Source organism: Macaca fascicularis, chromosome 4 (assembly GCF_037993035.2).
Source record: "Macaca fascicularis isolate 582-1 chromosome 4, T2T-MFA8v1.1".
Lineage (NCBI taxonomy): Eukaryota > Metazoa > Chordata > Mammalia > Primates > Cercopithecidae > Macaca > Macaca fascicularis.
The window spans coordinates 9,877,026-9,900,104 of NC_088378.1; the positions used below are offsets into that span (position 1 = coordinate 9,877,026).

Here is a 23,079-nt window from a genome sequence, read left to right on the forward strand (position 1 = left end):
AAGGAAGGTGAAGTACACGTGAGTGTTTGTGACTACATTATTTCCCATTTCTGAGTCACTAGCAAAAAAGTATAGGTTAGAATGAAAACATCTGGGGAAGGATGCTTTAACACATTACAGGTAAATTAAAGACAATGTCTTGATCTAGATATGTAGAGAAGGAAAACTGAGTTGATGACCATCTCATTGGCTTTCCCAGGAGAGACGAAGTCATCTATCTTAGATGCTCCTTCTTTGTCTTCTTGCAAATGATAGAAAAATCCCCCATTACTTGGGTGCTCCCTGTTGCAGGCATCCTGGCAAGTGTTTCAAATGCTTTACTATACTTGATCCTTACAACCACCTCATGCTGAAGTTTATTGTTCTGATTTTACACATGAGGAAAGTGAGGGCCAAGTAAGTTAATCAACTTCCATAGCTGTAAAGTGGCCAAGCCTGGATTTGTAGCCAGACTGCCTGACTCTCAGTGCCCTCTCCACAGCGGAAGCTCCAACAACTATGCTGCATTGCCCCCCCGACCCCTGTCTCTCTCTCTCTCTCTCTCTCTCTCTCTCTCTCTCACACACACACACACACACAAACACACACACACACACACACACACACACACACACACACACACACACAGAGCAGTGCTTGGTTTCCAGGTGGTCTCGCGTTGCCTGCACATTTCAGAATTTCTCTTGTCTGGTGCTTTGGATGATCACCTTTCTGCTCACTTTAATAGAGCATGTCAACCCTGTGGTCCTTCCTCAAGTTGGCAAGCAGTGTACCTTTTCTCCCTCAGAGACTTGCAAGTATCTCACCTTTGTGGCATATGCCCATTATCCGCCCACACCTAACCTTCACGGGGGCTGGGAAATGGAATCTGTCCAGTTCTGTGCCCAGAATGGGGTGGATTTCATTCTCATCATAAAAAAGAATGATAAAACACAGAGAAGAAAAGGAAATCAGCCATAATCCTTCTGCCAACATTTAGCCACTATTAATAGATAGTTATAGATATAGTAACAGAGGTAGGTATGAATGACATATATGCACACATTATTATTTTACAGTTAAGAATTATACTTCTTTGTGAACTTTTCTCACTCAGTGTATTCTAATATTCTCTAAAGGTCTATACCAGCTGACTTACCCGCTTTAGTACACTGTTGGCTTATAGTCAACATCCCCTGTGTATTTAACCCCCTTTGTCTCTCCCATCCTTATATGAATGACTCAGTTTTTACGTCCAAGTGGTGCTGAAGGAGACTCCTTCTGGTATTTAGTAAGAAGCCGTGCTAATGTTAATGACGGTTACCTACTTTCTCAAACAGCCATGAGCTCCTTTCACACAGACTCATAGCCAACACTTTTTCAATATGTGCCCTTGAGGACTGCCAGAGACTTTGCCAAATGATTGGCTAAATTCAGTATCTACTAATCTACCAGTGGCCTGGGAAATAAAGGTAATTTGGATTAGATTATGTCTCCTGGAATCTGTTATGATTCCTAGTGACAGCTGCTTTTTGTCTATGTTTTAAATGCTGGTGCCGTCATTTTCAGGTGATGTATATTGAGCTCATGGGTCAGGTGCCGCCTTCTGGAAAATTCCGATAATGTATCCAGATAGGGTTTCCTGGCATTTTTCCTATTCTCTATGATTTAAAAATGTCTTTGTGTTTCCACAATCCCTTTTGCATGTTGCCTTAGTTCACTAGGTTGTAGTTTGTCTGGGACTCGTTATCTCGAGAGAAGCCTCCCCCTGCCTTTTATTTATTTTTGTTTGAGATGGAGTCTTACTCTGTCGCCCAAGCTGGAGTTGCAGTGGCACTATTTTGGCTCAGTGCAACCTCTGCCTCCCAGGGTTTGTTTTTTTTTTTTTTATTTTGAGACGGAGTCTCGCTCTGTCGCCCAGGCTGGAGTGCAGTGGCACGATCTAGGCTCACTGCAAGCTCCACCTCCCAGGTTCACGCCATTCTCCTGCCTCAGCCTCCTGAGTAGCTGGGACTACAGGCACCCGCCACCACGCCCAGCTAATTTTTTGTATTTTTAGTAGAGACGGGGTTTCACCATGTTAGCCAGGATGGTCTCGATCTCCTGACCTTGTGATCCGCCCACCTCGGCCTCCCAAAATGCTGGGATTACAGGCGTAAGCCACCGCGCCCTGCCAGCCTCCCAGGTTTAAGTGATTCTCCTGCCTCAGCCTCCCGAGTAGCTGGGATTACAGGTACCCACCACCACGTCCACCAATTTTTTTTTTTTTTTTTTTTTTTTTGTATTTTTAGTGGAGATGGGGTTTTACCATGTTGGCCAGGCTCATTTTGAACTCCTGACCTCAAGTGATCTGCCTACCTTGTCCTCCCAAAGTGCTAGGATTACAGGTGTGAGCCCCTGCTCCTGGCCTCCTGCTGACTTTTAACGCATGCTTTAAGCCCTCATCGGGTCATTTGTCTGCCCCCAGAGGTAACTGTGCCGGCTTCTGTAGCCAGATTTCATTGTGTGAACTTGTTGAAAGGGAATTCCCAGTAGGATTTGGCCTCCTGCACTCCCATCCCTAGGGTCTTTCAAGGTCATGGGGTGAATCTCAGGAAAAAGTAAAGCTTAAACGCTGCTTCTGAGCTCACTGATGGGAAAACACCTGCTGTTTCATTTCGTAAGTACCAAAACCCAGAAAAAGGCAATACATCATCTTTGCTCTGTCAAGCACATGAGTTCATCATTTTTGGCCTTGATAGTAAGAAGCATCTTCTTTTTTTTTCCCAGAAATATGGCACAGCAGCAGTTTCCTAATTCTCTGTTGATTCAGAAACTCCATGAGTACCGCTCTGATATGCTCAGAAACAGCATAAGTTCTTTGTCATATCCTCGCGTCATATAATAAGCTACTGAAGTGGATTTGCTGGAAAGGCTCTTTCTGTCACATTGTAGGTACTTGCAAAGCTAAAAGGGAAATAGGCAAAGTATTTTTGAAATGTTTCTCTCCAGCTATTTTCATCGCTGGCCAGATATTTATACCATCTTTCTTCAGCATGACATGAAATTGGCTAATTGCCACATTAGAAGAGAAAGTGCTGTTTTATTCAGGATGGGAAAGACGCTGGTATGGTTTGTATCTGTGTCCCTGCCCAAATCTCACGGTGAATTTGTAATCCCCAGCGCTGGAGGTGGGACCTGGTGGGAGGTGATTGGATCACGGGGGTGGAGTTCTCACGAATGGTTTAGCATCGCCCCGCCTTGGTACTGTATAATGAGTGAGTTCTCTTGAGATCTGGGTGTTTAAAAGTGTGTGGCACCTCCCCCATCTCTCTGTCTCGCTCTTCCTCCTGCCATGTAAGATGTCCACTCCCCCTTTGCCTTCCACCATGAGTAAACGCTTCCTGAGGCCTCCCCAGAAGCAGAAGCTGCTGTGCTTCCTGTACAGCCTGCAGAACCATAAGCCAATGAAACCTCTTTTCTTTACAAATTGTCCAGTCTCAGGTATTTCTTCATAGCAGTGGGAGAATGGACTAATCCAGATGGGTCCTCAAAACGTCTATCTGGAATGAACTTAAGACCTATGTCACACGTTTGTCCTCCAGACACGCCCCGACATAATTCAGCTGTGTTTCTTTTAATACTCAGCCCTCATTCTAAAGTCAGTTAAATTATTTAACACCTCACAACACTTCTGGTTCTTCTTCAGAGGACGCCTTGACTAATTCTTGTTTTGGCGTTTGCATATAAATTTGAGAATCTGCGTAAGTTTCACAAAATCAAAAAGCAATAGCCTCCCTGGGATTTTGATTAGACTCTGTTGTCCTTTTTTTTTTATTTTTTATTTTTATTTTTATTTTGAGACGGAGTCTCGCTCTGTCACCCAGGCTGGAGTGCAGTGGCGCGATCTCAGCTCACTGCAAGCTCCGCCTCCCGGGTTCAGGCCATTCTCCTGCCTCAGCCTCCCGAGTAGCTGGCACTACAGGCGCCTGCCACCAAGCCCGGCTAATTTTTTTTGTATTTTTAGTAGAGACGGGGTTTCACCATGTTAGCCAGGATGGTCTCGATCTCCTGACCTCGTGATCTGCCCGCCTCGGCCTCCCAAAGTGCTGAGATTACAGGTGTGAGCCACTGCGCCCGGCCAGGCTCTGTTGTCCCTTTTTACTGATAGAAAAACTGAGGTGCAGAATAGTTAATGTGCCCAAAACAGGGTTCCAATACACAACCAAGAAGAGAGAGAGCAGAGCCGCAAACTCGGGCAATGGAGCTCTCAAGCCCACATGCAACCACCACACACCAGGCCAGGAAACGGGCCTTGAGGACAGAAGTGGAGCTGCAACTTAAGACCCCAAACACACCAAGCCTTGTCTGATTTCTCTTTAGGCTCCTCTGCTTGGGTTCCTCTTCACCAGTTGCCATGTGAGACTCTGGTTCATGCATTACTAGTGAGGGTTTTACCGGAGGGCATATGGTAAAATTTCAATTTACCCTGAAATCTTACAAGGAAAAAAAGAATTCTTTATTTTTCTTCCTAATGCCCTAATATTAAACTGGACACTGAGGAAGGCAGTGTTTAATCCCCTGCATTTCCGATGTCAGCTGGCTTCCTTTTCATAGTGTAGAATTGGCAAAACAAAGGATTTGTCAAGTAATTTACAAACGCTAGGCCCCAGAAACCTAGTGAAAACTGGAGCTTGGCCTGACCAGATTGTCTTGACGCCATTAGTGGCTAATCCGGGGGAAAATGGGCAAATTGCATGAATATTCAACATCAAACTGTTACTGCTGCCAAACTGCAAACCCATGTAAACCCCTCCTATTTACGTGGCTCCCAAAGTCAAGTGCACTGAGCGGGGGCTGCCAGCTTAACGCCTATTCCTCAGTGGGAGCCTGGGAGTGTTGAAACTCAGTACGGAGCTTTCCAGCCTGGAAATGTCTGTGGAAGTGCTGTCTGCGAAGGCCAGAGATGTGATGATTCAGACCCTGCAGGGCCTGGATTTGTGCCAGAGAGTGGAGCTTCTGGGGCCTAGAGAATGGGATGTCTCAGTGGAGTAAAGATGATTTCAGAGAACTCAGGCCAAAAGCTTCTTCCCATTTCCTTTCTATCAGAAATGTATAGGAATCTTGCAGGAATGCAGCCTGCCTTCCAGATAGTTCCAGTAAATGCAAACATGCCTCCCTGTGATCTCCGTATGCCTGAAACCGTCCTCAGAGCCAACCTGCATGGCCCAGGAGTGACTGCACTAAAAGCTGTGCTGTCTTCTGCCCTTGGGGTAATTTCTGGGCTGCTCTGCAAAAGGGAGTTCTGAGCCCAAAATACTCCTGACACATGCAGGAGAAAGAGCTCAGAGTTAAAACTGACCCCCAAGATCAGCTACCGATTGTGGCAAGTGTAGGCAGTTGCCCAACCTCACCATTGCCTCAGTTTCTTATTCTGAAAAATGGGATGATAAGAATACTCATCTTGTGGGATTCATAGGAGCCTTAAAATGAGATCATATGTGTGAAACTCTTACAGAAGCCCCTCAATTTATGATGGGATTACATCCCGATAAATCCATTGTAAATTGAAAATATTGTAGGTCAAAAAGGCATTGCATCACCTGTCAAACATCATTGTCTAGCCTAGCTTGCCTTAAATGTGCTCAGCACATGTACGTCAGCCTACGGTTAGGCCAAATCATCTTACACAAAGCCTAATTTATAAGTGCTGAATAGCCCCTGTAATTTACTGAATACTGTACTGAAAGTGAAAAACAGAAGAGTTGTATGACCTTGAATTAAAATTTCTCTGAATGGATATTGCTTTTACACCATCGTAAAGCTGGGAATTTTCAGTGGAAGCGTAAGTCGAGGACCATCTGTATACAGATTGTTCATTATTAATAAAGATTGTAACCATTTTAGGGCCTCTCCACTATTATTATTAGAAAGTTGTAACATTAGACGTCTTCCTGGGGTTGTCTGCAAGGCTCTTCTGCTTCCAGGACAAGCGAGTCCACTGCTCTCAGCTTTCCTTTTCATCAGAGTATTTGAAACTCCTGCCCTTTTCCTCAAAGGAAACCGTTTATTTCCCAAACTGTAAAGTCATTTCATTATTCTGTTTTGAGCTGGAGACTGATTAGAGGACTTGTGAGTCTAACTGTGTGTGTGTGTTGAGTTTCTTTCTGATTTCAGAATGCTTAAGGATGTGTGTGTGTGTGTGTGTCTGTGTGTGTGTGTGTGTCTGTGTGTGTGTGTGTGTGTGGTGTGTGTGTGTGTCTGTGTGTGTGTGTGGTGTGTGTGTGTGTCTGTGTGTGTGTGTGTCTGTGTGTGTGTGTGGTGTGTGTGTGTGTCTGTGTGTGTGTGTGTGTCTGTGTGTGTGTGACCAGGGTGTGGTGGGGGTAGTTTTCGTACCTTCATAGTTATTTGTATTTACTGATATCCTCAAAATTGAGCCCTTGTCTACCTTCGCTAAATCATTCTACAAATATTTTTTAAAATTAAGCTCCCACCCTGTGCCAATGATGGCCCTCATGTGCTGGAGAAACAGTGGTGGTTTTCAAGTAAATGCCTCCCTAGTCCTGGGTGCTTGAGGGGTGGCACCCACTCTGGGTGTGTCCTCGTCCTTGTCCAGGGCAGGCTTGACTTCAGGGCAGTCCTGCTGGAAGTGAGGGGTGAGCGGGGATCTGGAGGAGGTGAATGAGAGAAGGGAGATGGCATGGGGCTGGGGGTGAGAGAATGGGGCTCAGGCCGCGATGGCAGCAGGAGGGGAAGCCGGATTTGTGGCCTGTCCTGTGGGCAGCCATCACTCAAGTGGGACCCAGGGCCCCGTGGCTGGCTCAGCTACTGCCCAGCTGGGAAGCGGTGAATCCTGGCCGAGTGGCTCCACCTTCCAGGCCTCAATTTCCTCATCTGTAATCAAAGTACCAACCTCAGAGGATATTGGGAGAATGAAAGGAAGGATTATTGTTAAAGGGCTTAGACTATGCTCGACAGGAAGTAAGCACTACATCAGTGTTGGCAAAATAAAGATAAATCAACTAACGCACAATGAGTTTAACCTCAAGTGTATATTTTTCTTTTCAGAGCACTTTTTTTTCTGACTCTAAAAGCACATTGTGTTTTTGCTAACATTTCCTATTTGTTTGTGTTTTAGACGCCTTCCTGAGTCCTGGATCTTTCTTCCTTCTGGAAATCTTTGACTGTGGGTATTGATTTATTTCTGAATAAGAGCGTCCACACATCATGGACCTCGCGGGACTGCTGAAGTCTCAGTTCCTGTGCCACCTGGTCTTCTGCTACGTCTTCATTGCCTCGGGGCTAATCATCAACACCGTTCAGCTCTTCACTCTCCTCCTCTGGCCAATTAACAAGCAGCTTTTCCGGAAGATCAACTGCAGACTGTCCTATTGCATCTCAAGCCGTAAGATACTTAAGATTCTATATTTTCGTCTTTATTGTGGATGTGTGTATCAGAATTATGGCTCTTGATATGGATTCACTAGGCTTTCATTGTGTGCTGAGCTGTTTTTTTGTTTTGCTTTTGTTTGTTTTAGGTTTGAAATGGCTATTTTGTTCTCAATCCCCCAAAATTATTTTTTGAATGAATAATGCCAGTAGCTCAAAATTCAACAGCCACAGACAGGTATATGACGAAAAGTAAATACGCATTCTATTAGTTTCTTTAGTTATCCTCAGAACCAATCAGTATTAATGCTTTCTTAGTTATCCTTATAGGAATAGCATACATACAGCTCTTATACTTGTAAATGCATGTGCATCTTTCTGTGTGTATGTCTATATAGATAGATACATATACATACATATATTTTTTAAAAAACGAGTGGCAGTGTACTATATTGTTTTCTTCCTTGCCTTTTTTCTTCAGCTTTTTATTTTAAGATAATGGATTCACATGAAGCTGTAACAAATAGTACTGAGAAATCCTGTACACTCCTTGACCAGTTTCTCCCTATGGTAGCACCTTGCACAACTGAAATAGCATATTCCAACCAGAAAATTGACATTGATACAATTCACAACCCTACTCCTATTTCTCCACTTTTAAGTACACTCACTTGTGTGTGTGTATGTGTCTGTATGTTTGATTATGCTAGGCCATTTCAAACATGACTAATTTGACTGGCCTGAGTTTCAACAATTGAAAAGATGAATGAGTATATTGGGACATCGAGAAATGCATTTTGCTGTTGGTATTGATTAGCCTTAAGCCTATACCTATTCTCAAAAGTAGAGAATGCAGTGTGATATTAATAATGATATATGTAGGTGTGAATATATTTCAAAATATGAGCTTTTTAAAAATTTGGCTATTAAATATCATCTATCTAAGATTATGCCAAGAGTTCAAAATTATTGATATATTTTTGATACCATTTAAATAAAATGATCAAATTTGAATTTGAATCAAAACAATTCAAGCTATGTATAATTATCCAAGTGGATTACCACTGATCCAGTCTTAGTTGTTAAACTTCAGAATACTAACTCGTAAGGAAAAAAAGTCATAGACATATCCTTATTTATGACTTTTTTCACCAGCTCAGAACTTACAGATATGCCTGATACTATTTCAGATATAGTTTGAGTGCAAGACCTTCCATGTCTCGTATTATAATGCTTTACAGAAATATGTCTTGAAAGTCTTCATAAGATCCTAAGATTGAGTTATCATTGTAAAACAGCAACTTTAGTCTATTTGTCTGTGGCCCGTTGGGTACAACCACCAATTCAATCCAATACGATGCAGTGTACTTTTCCTTGTCATAGACGTCACTTAACAATGGTCTCCTAGTATGTACGCTTCTACGGTGGTATATAAAAAGGAAAAACTTGTCCAAACAGCGCAGAGACAGTAGGAGATGATTTGGACAGGAACTGTAGCTGTTTGAAGAGAGATGAGCTTTTGTAATCAAGGGAAAGGAGATAGTCGACTGAGATTTAAAAGATGTTTATAATTTTAAATGTCTTTTTACCCTCTAGCAGTTGGTCTCTATTTAAGCAGAATTTAAACTTAACAAAGCAATACTGATTACGCTTTTCATTGAAACCTGCATTTATGTGACTCGCATGCACCTATGGAGATTTCAAAATCTGTTAGTTTGCAATGTGAAATCCTGTATGTTTGTACTGCCATAACCCCTACCCAAATTTCAAGTGGATGGTTAAGAATTGCATTTCTCGTTTGGAATTAAGAAATAAGAAAGAGGATTTGGAATCAGAGTCCACAAGAGTACCATATTTTTCTTTTGATTGATGGTAAAGACATGCTAAGTTTATGGTAGGATTGTGGAGATATTTTTCCCAGGATGTGTTAGCATATCTGTTTCTGGTGGAAATTAAGATAGGCAACAAATTCAGAAAGCAAGCAGATTTGTATCCATCACAAATTAATTATTTAGAACAAACTCCAAATGAAACTCAAGAATTAACCATCTGAGACAACTGGCATCTCAATGTGGGTGCAATGAAGGGTGGGCAGTCTAATTTCACTGAAGGACCTAGAAGCACCTCCATCCAGGTATACCCAGTGATGCTCTGTGCCTTCTTCCCCAGAGGAAGCACTTCCATCCAGGTGCACCCCAGCAATGACCTTTGCCTACGTTCCCAGAGGAAGGCTTCCTAGGGCTTTGGGCCAAGCAATAGTAGAAGCATTTTTAAACAATCTGAAATGGGAAGGGAAGATTTCTCCCTCTAGAGGAGCAGTCCTGGCTGCTGGGAAAAGAGAATACGGTAGAAAGTGAGGGTGATGATCCTGGGTGGCTCATGGGCACATTATGGTGATAAGCCCGTGCAAACTATCCCCAGGTTTGAGAGAATCCTCGCCAGGATTCTCTGTTTCTGGTATCCCTCTAGGTGCTAGCAGGGCTGTTCTCTTCCTGCTTCCTTTTCCTTGCTCTAGATAATTGACAGACTTCCTCTGTCAATTATTTCACAGTAACCAAGGCCATGTAAGAAGAGTGTTTAGGAAACCTTGCTGGGCCACTGATCAGCCAGAGGAGGAGACAGTTCGCGGCGAATTCAGCAGCTTCACTAGGAGATGACTCTGCAGCGTCTGTGCTGTAACTCTCCTCTGCTTTCCTGTGACTTAAGATAGAAACTGTTCATGCCTTTAATTGTGTCTTCTGGCGTATGAGTCACTCTGAGCTTAGACAGTCATGAGCATTCATCATTTGCAGCTGATTTTCTAAGGAAAAGGCAGAAAAAAACGTTTCCTTGAGACACGGAGCCCTTCCATCTCTGTGTTCGCTTTCGTCTAGCAGAGCTATGTCTTTGCCTCTTATCTCATTAAATATTTGTTAAGAGCTTGGTGTGTTAACAAGTAAGTTCAAAGCGGTTACCAGCCCTGGTATGGTAAAGCTCTCATGCAAAAGGCCATGCTGATATAAAAGACAAGTAGAGACAAAACAAGCAGTAAAGACAGCCTGGGTAACAGCAGGACACACCGAGACACCGAGCAGAGAATTTTATTCTACTGGCAGCAACCAACCTCATGAATAACAAGTTCAAAGTAATATAATCTCAATGGATGATTTTTAGAGGGTTGCTTTGTCTTATTTTTGCATAGATTTGTAGAAAGGAAAGGCCAAGTCAGGCTGGCTTGGCATGCTGAAGGAGGAAGGGAGGATGGAGCCAGCTTCTTTAAGGTAAAAAGAAGGAAGAAAGTTAGAAGAAGAGGGGTGAAGAGTAGAATTTCATTGCCTTTCCACTAAGCAGGATGTGCCATTTAATCTCTAGGGAAAGGTGGCCAAGACTGGCTTTTTTTCCTTTCTGACATTGTGGATTTCAAAACAAAACAGAAAGATTAGGAGAATCTATTAATGTCAGGGTTAAAAAAAAAAAAAGGCGGGGGTGGGAAGGATTGCCGATGACCTAATTGTCCTGGAAAGGGCCAGTGAAATGAAACACAGTGGGCACTAGCCCCATTCTACAGCCCCCAGCCCTGGTGCTGTGCTTCCAAATTCAGTGTTGACCGTCCCCACCCCGCACCCCCAGCCCCGGTGCCTTGCTTCCAAATTCAGTGTTGCTGTGAACAGGCTTTATGAGCTGGAGCCTGCCACTGAATATTCCTGGACTATGACGCTTATGGTTTTAAACGGCTGTTGGATGCACAGCTACACATCTTCCTTTAATGGGCAAGGCCACATGGTGGCAAGAAGGGAGTGAGAATTTGGAGTGCCAGCCTGCAAAATTACACATTCTGCCTCCCCTGCTACAGGCTCCATCCATTGCCTTTGGTGAGCCACATAAACTCTCTGAGTCCAAATAACAGGGCCAATTACAATGGCTGCTTCAAAATGCAGAATGAGATGCTGTGTCTGAAAGTGCTTTAGAAATTCCTTAAAGTACATCACATTTAGGATGGAAATTGGAATTTGTGTCCATGGAAGGAGGAAGAGTGGGGGCGTTGGCAAGGGGGTCTTGATCTTTCTTCCCATTGGTTCGTTACTTGGACAGGTAACTTCAAAACACTCAGCGACATTTGAAGTAAAGGGGATGGAAGAGTTGACCGGGCTTCTGATCGTGTTCTAATAAAGGGTTTAGAATTTTTGATTTTCCTCTTGGGAAGTTGTTTACTTCCTTTTCACCACCCCCACCACGCCTCACACTTGATGAGTGTTTGCCGCTGTATTTGTAGAAGGTTCGCAAAAGGAGAGTAAGCTCTATGTTGTCTCTTACAACACTACTGCGTGTAGTGGTGACAGTGATATCTGTGTCTCCCTGGCATAATAATAAACATTTGTAACATACTTCAGGATGTCCAGGTCACTTCAGATTTGCTACTCGAGAAGGGATTTGGCAGTGACGAGGCGGCCTGGCAGAAGTTGGTCTGCTCCTATCTGGAAGGTGGGATCAGGGCCTGGTGACAAGTCAGGAACAGTGGCAGCAAGGGCTGTGCATGCAAGAGGACTGGGAGCTCCTTGTTGCCGGAGAAAGTGCAGAGCAAGTCATGTAGTTACTGGAACCTGTCTAAAATTGACGACCACGGAGAATGGGAGATCTCAACTCTGCTTTCCTGAGAGGAAGCAGATATTCCACCCAGCCAGAGCCTTGGGGCGAAAAGGCAGTCCATCTGGGTTGGGGACTTGTGCTGAGTCTGTTCATGTGCTTACTGACCAAGGTGTCACCAGGTAGGTTTGAAAACCTAACAAGACAAGCTAGTGGAACAGAGCAGTCTTTGGCACATGAGTCATAACATGAGACCTACTAGAGGCTGGTGTTTCTGAATCTCTGCCCTGAAAGGTGTGCGAGCTGTTGGTTTTGTGTGCTTTCCTGTGTATGCCATTCTAATCCCAGACACTAGCAGACTGATAGGCTTTTCTGCCAGCACTGGAAACTGTCTCCAGGTGTGTGACTGCCAGGCGACCTGCTAGGTGAGGCCTGAATTTGGATTTCCTCCTCCTTATGGACAAAGTACTTTTTGCACATTGGATTATCAAGTTGTAAAACAAAACAAGCTTTCTGTCTTCTCTTCCTTCTTCCTTCTTCTTCCCTGCTTTGCCTAGGAGCTCCCCCGAGGGAAGTCATCTGTCATTCTGATGGCCTCAGGATGATGCTGTGGGTGCTGGGCCAGCACTTTCATTTTGCTGTCATTGCTATATATTAACCCACCATCAGCAGGCTGGGGACACTCCTACCACCTGCAGACCCTCCTGGCCGGCAGCACAGGGAAGGCAAGGTGACCTCTCAGGAGCCTCCGCTATGGTAACTGAGGGCAATCCTGGCCGCATCCATGTGCGATCATCTGCTTTCATTCTATGTGTTAAAAGTTTATACCAAGTGAACCTAGCTCTCCGGCGCTGCCTGGCTGCCTTTCTGACTCTCCGAGAAGTGAGAAAAGACGGAGGGTGGCAGCTTCCTGACGTTTGTCAACTTGGCCAGGCAACAATTGGGTGTGGGCCACCCCCCCGACCCCACAAATGAAAATACAAGGGAAGTCTGCGGTGTCGTCGCTAAGAAAGCTGTTGATCCCCCAAAGAGAGCATCGCTGTGGCTTTTCCAACCACTGCATGACCTTGAGAGAAGCAGTTTGTTCTGCTAACTCTGCAGCCGGCTTCCTCTGCGCCTCTCCTCCCCGCCTGATTAATGACAGGGCTGCTTTTTCTCATTTCAATCTAAGTGGAGTTTTCACTCTTTGAGTTCCAAACAGGTTTTGACTCCTTCACTTGTCCCAGTAGTTAGTTACTCATCTCTAAGATGTCAGAAAGGGAGTGTCCTTGAGTGGCCCCTGTCCTAACCCTTCATATCACTGCCTTCGAGCCTGTCAAAATGTAGGGTTGGGCAGGACCTCCTGACCACCTCTGCCGGGAGGCCACAGCCTCAAATTTGGGTCCCCTTTTGGAAGGTCCAAAGAGTCATCCGTATCAGTTCCCAGATGGTGATCACTTTCCCAGGTAACTGGCGGTGGGTGGACTAGATCCTAAAACAGGTGATCTCGCCCTTCAAAGTAGCTGCACAACCGTGGCTTTGGTGAGTCAAGTCACATGGAAAGGCATTTAAAAGACCCATGACCCATGACAAAGGGAATTTAAAGCCTCTCAGACCCGCCCAGGCCTCCTTCTGCCTGCGGGTGTAAGATTCTAACCCAAAGGCAAAACCCTGCCCCCTGGAATGAGCAAGGGTTCCAGGAGTTTTATCTGCTGGGACAGCCTTGTCCTCTTTTGACCCTGTCACCTGCGGGTACCTTTTACTTCTGACGTGTGTCCACGCTGCACAGCTGAAACGGGCAAACACAGCCGGCCTTCACCCGGAGTCGCACACCCTGACGGCTCGGCATCACAAGGTCCCTCCGCCTCCAGCAGTGACGGGCTAGTGGGGATGCTTCCAGAAGCTGACGAAGAGCAACCTTCCTTGTTTTCTTTTCTAGTTCTAAGGGGTGTAACTCCTGGGAGACCTCGGGAAGTGACAGGGAATTGTTATAAATAAAGTTTCAGTGCTGCAAAAGAAAAAGCACTCGAATATAAAATTTTCTTTTTAATTCTCAGCAAGGCAAGTTACTTCTATAGAAGGGTGCGCCCTTATAGATGGAGCAATGGTGAAGGCACACTTGGACCAGGGAGGGGAAGGGGTTCTCATCTCTGACGCACGTGGCCCCTGCTTCTGTGTCCTTCCCCTATTGGCTAGGGTTAGACTGCACAGGCTAAACCGATTCCTATTGGCTAATTTAAAGAGAGTGACGGGGTGAGTGCTTTGGTGGGAAAAAATGGTTATGACAGAGTAGGTAATCCGAATGAGTCAGGGTGGAGTAGGTAATCCAAATGAGTCAGGGTGGAGTAGGTAATTGGAAGGAGTCAGGGTGGAGCAGGTAATCCAAATGAATCAGGGTGGAGCAGGTAATCGGAAGGAGTCAGGGTGGAGGAGGTAATCGGAAAGAGTCAGGGTGGATAACCGTGCCCAGCTAATTTTTATATTTTTAGTAGGCAGGGTTTCACCATGTTGCCCTGGCTGGTCTTGAACCCCTGACCTCAAGTGGTCCTCCCACCTCGACCTTCCAAAGTGCTGGGATTACAGGAGTGAGCCACCACACCCGGCTGCAGTCTGGTTGTCTAAAGATCTTATAATCTCTTACAAAACGAGTGCTACCTGCCACATGTTATACTGATCAGCATTAACAGGACAGAACCATCCATCCATCCCGTGTTTGGGCATAAATGGACCTTGTTCTGTTTTCTCCTCTCTTAGTAAAGCTTTATGGATAGTACAACAAGCAAACAAACAACCACAGAAGACCATTCTTTATCAAGTTAAAGAATTTAAGTATCTGAATGTACATGATACTGGAATGATAGACAGGAGAAAAATGAAAGAATCACGATCTGTGCAAGCTAAGAGGAAAAACACTTCCTGATTCTGCCTTTTTATTAGCCAGCTAGTATTTATTGAGCACTTGCTGTTCCAGGAACTGTTTTGAGTAGTTAGGCACAGAGAGTTTAAGTGACTTGCCCAGGGCCACACAGGAAGTGGTGGGGCAGAGACTGGGACCAGGAAGTCTTTGAGTGGAGAGCCTTTCACTTTAGCACAACCCAGCCCTGCCCTGCATTCGAGGAGCCAAGCTCTGGAGGTGAGGCCATGTGTCCAGCTGGTCAGTGTAGTGAGTGATGTACTCTCAAACCTGTGACTTCTGAGGTGCCACTCCACGGGGCTATGGAATAAAAAGAGAAGCACAGTCATTAATGGGCAGCTATTTTCAGCAGCAGTCATTACACTTGCTACATTTGTCATGTGGTGACTATGTATTAAGCATTGTGCTAAACTTTTCCTAGCCATTACCTCATTTACTTAACACCACCACTCTGCGAACAGGCAATTCCCCTGTTAACTGAGGTCTAGCAGTTGGATGACTTGCCTAAGGCTGGACAGTGAGGAGGAGAGCTGAGATTCCAAAATCCATTTTTTCTAACACACTTTGAAATAAGCAAATGTCAAATGCTATGCAAGTTTTTATTTTAACACCCAAGGATGATGTTAAGCAGACATCTGCTAGGATCAAACCTGTGCGTGCTAATTCACTGCAGAATGCCTGTCGCCGCCCAGCAGGCATTCTTTAACAAACATGCACCCAAGCTCAGCCCAGGGGGCCAGGCACTGGGGTCAGCAGCTGGAGAACAGAGGTGAGAGGGGTGCAGCTGCTGTCCTCGGTAGGGACCCAGTCTAGTGGAGGAGGCTCGTAGACCCAGCATGGTAGAGCAGTGAGTTGACGGCTAGACTGGAGGTACACAGCGAGTACAGGGAACAGGACAGCCCAGCCATCCTGTGCAGAGCACAGCGACGTCCCTGTGAAGCAGCATCACGAGCCAGGTGCTGAGGAATGAGGGGAATTATGAGATATTGGCAAGACGAAAGGTGGTTCAGTAGGTGGAAGGAGCATATGCTGGCATCACCAAGTGGCTCAATGGGTTTATTCAGGCAGCCAGGCACCCAAAGGAGATGAACCTATCAAATGTCATCATGACCTTGCTGTGTCATGAGGCTGTGCAAATGAATGAGGTCAGAGGAAGCATCCACAGACACCTGCAGGACAGTGGGCATGCATACAGTGGCGCCTAGCAGCAACTTGCAGCCATTGACCCTCTGTCAGTAGATGGGCTCCGAGTATCCATCCCTCAGAAATTTCAATAATTGTGACCATCGGTTTACTTCAAGATTTATTTTTTTCTTGACCTGAACAGTTGTTCAGAATGTGCCTTGAGAAACTATTAATTTGAATTTGAAAAAAAAAAATCTGTCCATGCATAATCTTTTATAGAAAGATGCCCAGCTGGGTCATTATTCCCTTGAACCATTTACTAAATATTATTAAGTAATAACATTTACTTACTTTTTTATTACTAAGTACATACTACTTAGTAATAACATTTACTAAATATTATTAAGTAAAAATAGCGTAATACAAAACTGTTGGTACATTCGAATGCCAATTTTATAAATATAGACTGGAAGTAAACTTGTCAGAGTGCTGTTTTTAGGAAGTAGAGATGATTTTAGAAAATTGTCTTATTATCTGGATGTCTTATGTTTTACACAATGATCTTGTATTTTATAAACCGGAAAAAATACAAAATGAAACCCAAACACCAAAAAAGGACAAAATAAGGAACAGCTTCTGGAATGAGTAGAAAAGGAAAATATAAAGTGAGCCCACTGTGAAATCAAGTGTGGTGAAATTCATCAGCACCTTTTATTGATTGATGGATGGATTGGCTGCCTCTTCCAGGCCGCGTGTGGCAGAGGACCCGGGACCAGGGATGATGAGGAAGGTGTTTCAGGCTGTGCCTTACAGGACCTGAGCAGAGCATGGTCAACCCTCATTCCAAATACTGTAGTCATTCATGGAAAGGAACTGAGAGGAAAGAGCTGGATGCTTGGTGTCACGGCTGAATCATATCCCTCCAAGATGTTCAAAGCCCAGTGCTTGTGAATGTGAACTTGTTTGGAAACAGTCTTCATAGGTGATCAAGTTAAGATGAGGCCATTAAGGTAGGCCCTAATCCCACAAGCCTGTGTCTTTATAAAAAGGAGAAATGTGGACACAGACAAAGACATGCAGAGAGGAAGACGATGTGAAGATACGAGGACAATGTCCCCTGTAAGCCAAGGAACACCTGGCTCCCAGCAGGTGGGAGAGAGCCGTGACACAGATCCTCCCTCACATGCTCGGAAGGAACCAACCCTGCTAACACCCCGATCTGAGGTTCCTGGAATCCAAACCTCGGACAATCAATTTCTGTTACTTAAATTCCCCAGTCTGTGGTCCTTTGGCAGCCCCAGGAAATGAATCCAGTATGTGTTCTAAGTCTTTTCTTCTACTGTGGCGGTGAAGTCCAATTTCCTGGTAAATGACACATTAATATGGTCTCTATTTCTCTCTCCTCTCCCTTTTCCTCCTTTCTATGTCTCTCACCCCTACCTTTATTTTATTGAAAAGATAGGAAATGAGAGATTATGCAATGAAATACCTTGCTTTTATCCATGGACCAGGCCAAGAAATCCTTTTTCCCACCTCTTAAATCCAGGAACTCAAAGGAGTAAAGTGGGGCTGGTGACATTGGACATGGAGGAAAGTGACAAACTGTATATAAACTGTGTAGGAACCTTACCTGGGGGCAGCTGCCCCCCTCAGGTCCAGCCAGTGGTTGCCATGCTGGAAACCCAGCCCCAAGGGGTGGATTTTCTGCTGACCGGAGGGAAAGCCTCACACGTTTCCTTCCCATGTGTTCCTTGCTCAGCATGTTCATCTGGCGTTTGTGTCATCTCTTTAAATACGCTGTTCGGGGCCAGGTGCGGTGGCTCATGCGTGTAATCCAGCACTTTGGGAGGCCAAGGCTGGTAGATCACCTGAGGTCTAGAGTTTGAGACCAGCCTGACCAACATGGTAAACCCCATCTCTACTAAAAATTAAAAAAAAATTAGCTGGGCGTGGTGGCGGGCGCCTGTAGTCCCAGCTACTCGGGAGACTGAGGCAGGAGAATCGCTTGAACCCGGGAGGCAGAGATTGCAGTGAGCTGAGATCGCACCACTGCACTCCAGCCTGGGTGACGGAGCAAGACTCTGTCTCAAAAATAAAAATAAAATAAGAAATATAAATACGCCGTCTGAGTCTTCAGAATGGCTTTGCACAACCACTGGGAAAGTCTGCGTAGGAAAGATAGGATGAAACTCTGTCTTTCAAACGTAGAGAAAGGCAGAAGGGTGATAGGAGAGGGACACCCGTCACAAATCACGTGGGGGCATTGCCTACCCATTTTGCAATATTCGGTTCTGTCTTACTGGCAGCCTCTCTGGCCAAAAAAGACAACAAATCTTTGGTACCTCCACTTGCTCTGCATGAGGAACTGTAAAATGAAGTCGTCTCGCCAAGGTCATCCATTCTGTTGTATCATGCGCTTCTAGGGTTTTTAATCTGAAAGATCAAGGAAGCTGTCTGTCTGCCTCTCCAGCTCAGTTTAGACGTAATGTTTTCTCCTCATAGTCACTGTTACACTCTGGCCCAATTCCTAGTCAAATGATTTTATTTAGAATTGGGCTTTTACTTGGCTAAACATTTCCATATGATGCTTATTGCAAAATTAACCCTTCATGCCAACACATTTTCGTTTATTTAGGAGAAAGAAGGAGGTATTGGGAGTGAGGTCTAATGATGACATTAGTGTGTTATTAGCTCAGGTCATCTGGTAATAGTGAAGGCTGTGTGGCTGGCATACCTGGTGATTGGAAGCATATTAAATATCCAAATGAAACAGTCTCATGAAGCTGATTCAATGCAGAGTGATAAGTAAGGACACTGGATTTCTAAGTGTTTAACAGGAATAATGTAACGGTGATAGCATACCTCACATATTTTGAGTAACAATCCATTTCTTTTTTAAATGTATCTATCTGCCTCTCTCTCTCTCTCTCTCTCTCTCTCTCTCTCTGTCTCTCTCTCTCTCTGTCTCTGTCTCTGTCTCTGTCTCTATCTTTTTTACTGTGAATCTGTGTCCCTGGTACAAGAAATGACCTTATATTTTAAATAGGGAATTTAGTCACTTTAAATTTCAAACAGGTGGCCCTAAAGAAACAGCAAGTTTAGGAATACACATGTGATACTGAATTGTATGAGTGGATGCTTGGCTTAAGTCAAGTTGTCTTAGCTATTCATATGGTTTATAAATAAATTAATTCTCAGACAAGGTGCCCATTTGTTTTTAGAAGCATTAAATTTCACTTGTGACTTAAGTTACGGCTTTCAAATTAGGTTATAAGTTTGACTTCGGTGTCTTGTAACTTTATAAGGCGATCGTGTGTGGTCTTCACGGCACAGTCGGTATTTCCAGGAGGTTAACACGGCAAGCCATTGGGGTATAGAAAAAACAAACCTGAGAGCTTCTATTTATGTTCCTTTTATCTCATCTCATATCACACCATCATATTGTATCATATCATAGATGTCCAGATAGGACATTTTATATATTTTAAAAATTATATAAAATACAAATTTTACACGTATAAGAGTTGTATATGCTAATGGTGCATGTTTAATTTTTTTTTTTTTTAAGGAATCAAAAACATTGGAAGACTACTGCCTTAGCCTATGGGTTTTGGTTTCACCATACTGGAGATAGAATTTAAATAGCACGGCCGGGCGCGGTGGCTCAAGCCTGTAATCTCAGCACTTTGGGAGGCCGAGACGGGCGAATCATGAGGTCAGGAGATCAAGACCATCCTGGTTAACCCAGTGAAACCCCGTCTCTACTAAAAAATACAAAAAACTAGCCGGGCGAGGTGGCGGGCACCTGTAGTCCCAGCTACTCGGGGGGCTGAGGCAGGAGAATGGCGTAAACCCAGGAGGCGGAGCTTGCAGTGAGCTGAGATCCGGCCATCGCACTCCAGCCTGGGCGAGAGAGAGAGACTACATCTCAAAAAAAAAAAAAAAAAATTTAAATAGCATCCTTAAAGTAAGGGGGAAATAGGTTTTATGAAAACGAGCTCTAAAGCAAGGGAATCCTAATGGCAAAAAGTATTTTTATATTTTTCTCTATTTCAGTTTATCTTGGGCCCAGATGGGATCTAAGGCATTGTCAAGCATTTTGAGACCTCCCTTCTCTGGTCCTATTCTGGTTCTCCTGAAAGGAGGGGAAATATTACATTAAAAGTATTCTCCAATTCCATGGTCTGTTTTGAAGGAAAAATCCTAGAAACTCTTTGGTAGATACAGTGTTTTATCATACTGTTCATGATACGGAAAGTGTTGAGGAGAGCAGTTATTTTCTAGCATCCTTATGGCTGCCTTCGTAGCTTTCATGTGGCTGTTTTTGGGTATATTTGATGTGGACATACTGTGCTAGGGCCGTGGAGCAGAGGATCCTGCCCCGGTGCTACGGCAACACACACTTGGAGCCTGGAGTCTTGGCTTCTGAACAGTGGCCTAACCACCTTGGTGACTCAGTCAACTTACCTGGACTTGGTTTTTTTTATTGTAAGATGAGGGAAATAAATTGTAAAGTGCTAGACAAACGTAAAGTGAAGGTATTCTTGCTGTGATTTCCCCACTTAGTCAGACCATCATGCCGGCAGATGGAGTTGTGCGTGTTTTAAAAGGGATTTCTGGTAACTTGGTAATCTCTTCCTAACTTCTTCATTGATTTCATATAGATGGCTTGACATTGACCTTTGTGGGAATATTTGCACCATAGAAATCAGCAGAACTGTAAATCAGGGCTTTTCTTCCTCCCACCTGCTTCCTCCCCTGCCACACAAGAGCTGGTTGTTAAACATTTTCCAGCACAGCACCATTGGCACCGTCACTGTGAACGGAGGTAGAGATCTACAGTCATCTTGTGCAGGTTGCATGCCCACCCCAGGGCATGTGATTCTCTTGCCAGAAGAACAAGGCACCAACTCATCAGACACAGACACCAGCCATCACACGGCATTCCAGGTGAATGCGTGCATGTTCAGTTGGTCTTTGCAGGCATCACATATTACATGCTCTATGCTACGAGGTGAGTTGGGAGATGAGGAAGAGACCCTGTCCTTCAACCCAATCACAGTCTAGTGACGGTGAGCTCTGAGTGTTATCCAAACAAGAACAAACCCAGAGCTGGTATGCGCAGGGCCCCACAGGAGAAGAGGCACCAGCTGTGCTGCCTGTGACGCCTGTCCCAGGGCAGTGGCCTGGGTAGGCGGGGTTAGGGGAGGAGGTTTCTGGCTGGACTCCCTGATCCAAATCCTTTGAGGATTTCTGAATATGCCATGCCCCTCCCAGCCAGTCCTTTCACCAGGGTAATTATGGTGTTCATAAATTGAGATTGTTCATGTACAATTTCTACATCAGTAGCCAACTTCTTTAAATGGAAAGGAACAGATTATATATACCTATGTCTCCAACTAGAGCTGAACACGATTAGCGAGAGAAAACGTAGGCATAATGCCAATGCCTTCCTACTGGATTACCATGCACCTGATGGACTCCCCCAGAGACACACAGGGAGAAGCATCTCTTTTGGACTTGGATATCGCCTGTAACATTGTGACAGTCTGTTAACACAGGTCTCCACCACAGCCTCTCCCAATGCGTCCTCCATCTGACACACCATAAGGCTTTTTAAAGCATGCTCAAACAGTGAGATGCCCTTTGATTCAACTTGGTAGACATCTATTGAGCACCTTCTGTTACCACGTACCAGGCATTGACGGGAGCCCAGTTCTGACCCGAGGCTAGGTTTTCCAGCTCAGCCCCTCCCTGGCTCCCAAGCGGATGACCGAGTTCTCCGGTGTTCCCCTGTCCTTTCGCGTCCCCATGCCTGTGCTCACTCCGCCCCTCCCCTGGCTTGCCTTCTCCACTGTCCGCTCATCTTTCATTGCTGAAATGCTGAGTCAGGCCCTAATGATAAAACACCTAAAAGGAAATTGTGACAAGGACAGGAAAGCCTGAAGGTGAAGAACACGTGCAACATGAGAACCGCATCAGCAGGTGGGCAAAGGTGAATCAAAGCCACGTGTGAGAGGAAAGTCAAATTAAGGCAGAAGCTGGCATCACTGGGTGATATGGTTTGGCTGTGTCCCCACCGAAATCTCAACTTGAATCGTATCTCCCATAATTCCCATGTGTTGTGGGAGGGACCTAAGAGGAGGTCATTGAATCATGGGGGCCAGTCTTTCTCGTGCTATTCTCGCGATAGTAAGTCTCACGAGATCTGATGGGTTTATCAGGGGTTTCCGCTTTTGTTTCTTCCTCATTTTCTCTTGCCGTCGCTACCTAAGAAGAGCCTTTCACGTCCCGCGATGATTCTGAGAACTCCCCAGCCACGTGGAACTGTAAGTCCAGTTAAACCTTTTGAACTTTTCTTTGTTTCCAGTTCTGAGTATGTCTTTATCAGCAGTGTGAAAACGGACCAACACACTGGGGAAAATCATCTGAATTAAGAGAGTGCTGGGGTGGGACCCGGAGTATCGGGGCTGATGCTGCCCCAGCATTTTGGCTTTCACAGTGGAGCACAGGGAGGAAGTTGGGAAACAAGAAGGAAAGAACGATTGCCCGGAAGCGTTTCACTGTCCTAAGGAGAGTGAGCCTGAAGATTGAAGAAGGCAGTTGCAGAGGTTGTCTGCCATCCTGGACAAAAGACACACTTGTTGCAGACATTTGCTTGAGGACAGAAGAGACTGGGGCTGCTGTTGCCTCTTCTGTTTCATGGCTTTACTCTGAGAGTCCTGAAAGCACTGACCCTTTGCTTCAGTCATCCATTGAGTTATTCCCACCCAGCCCAATGTGGGTTCAGAACCCGTTTTGAAACAGAGACATCTCCAACTTGTATTTGTGTCTAAGAGTGTTAGTCTCCTTTGTCAGACTATGAAGAAGCCTTGTCAAGGCAGGAGGGAAGCGTGCTCTTGGCAGCCTCGCAAATCTGGCTTTAGCTGAATGGTATTTTGTGTTTGTTTTCTTTAATCCTAGTCAACTGGACATGGAGCAGTTGAGAGAGGCAAGTATCTGTGAGCCTGGACAGCTTTCCAGGTCTGGGGGCAGAGGAGGGTTGATAGCTCTTCATGGCAGGGTGCATGCAAAAAGTTTTGCTTGTAGACGTAGATGAACTTGACTGTCTACTCAATTTGATGTATAGTTGGAAAGGTAATGCTGTATTC

At 44.9% G+C, this 23,079-nt stretch overlaps 1 protein-coding gene across 5 annotated transcripts in view; it reads left to right on the forward strand.

Annotated features, from left to right (window-relative positions):
* Positions 1-23,079, forward strand: part of AGPAT4 (1-acylglycerol-3-phosphate O-acyltransferase 4) — a 145,946-nt gene that overhangs the window by 37,850 nt on the left and 85,017 nt on the right. For all 5 annotated transcript variants that reach the window (XR_012433293.1, XM_065543179.2, XM_045391717.3 and 2 more), the window contains exon 2: positions 7,097-7,363. Coding sequence is in view for 3 of the 5 variants with exons in the window: in XM_065543179.2 (XP_065399251.1) it covers positions 7,186-7,363 (178 nt within the window). In the remaining 2 variants the exon portion in view is untranslated. The remainder of the gene's footprint in view (positions 1-7,096; positions 7,364-23,079) is intronic.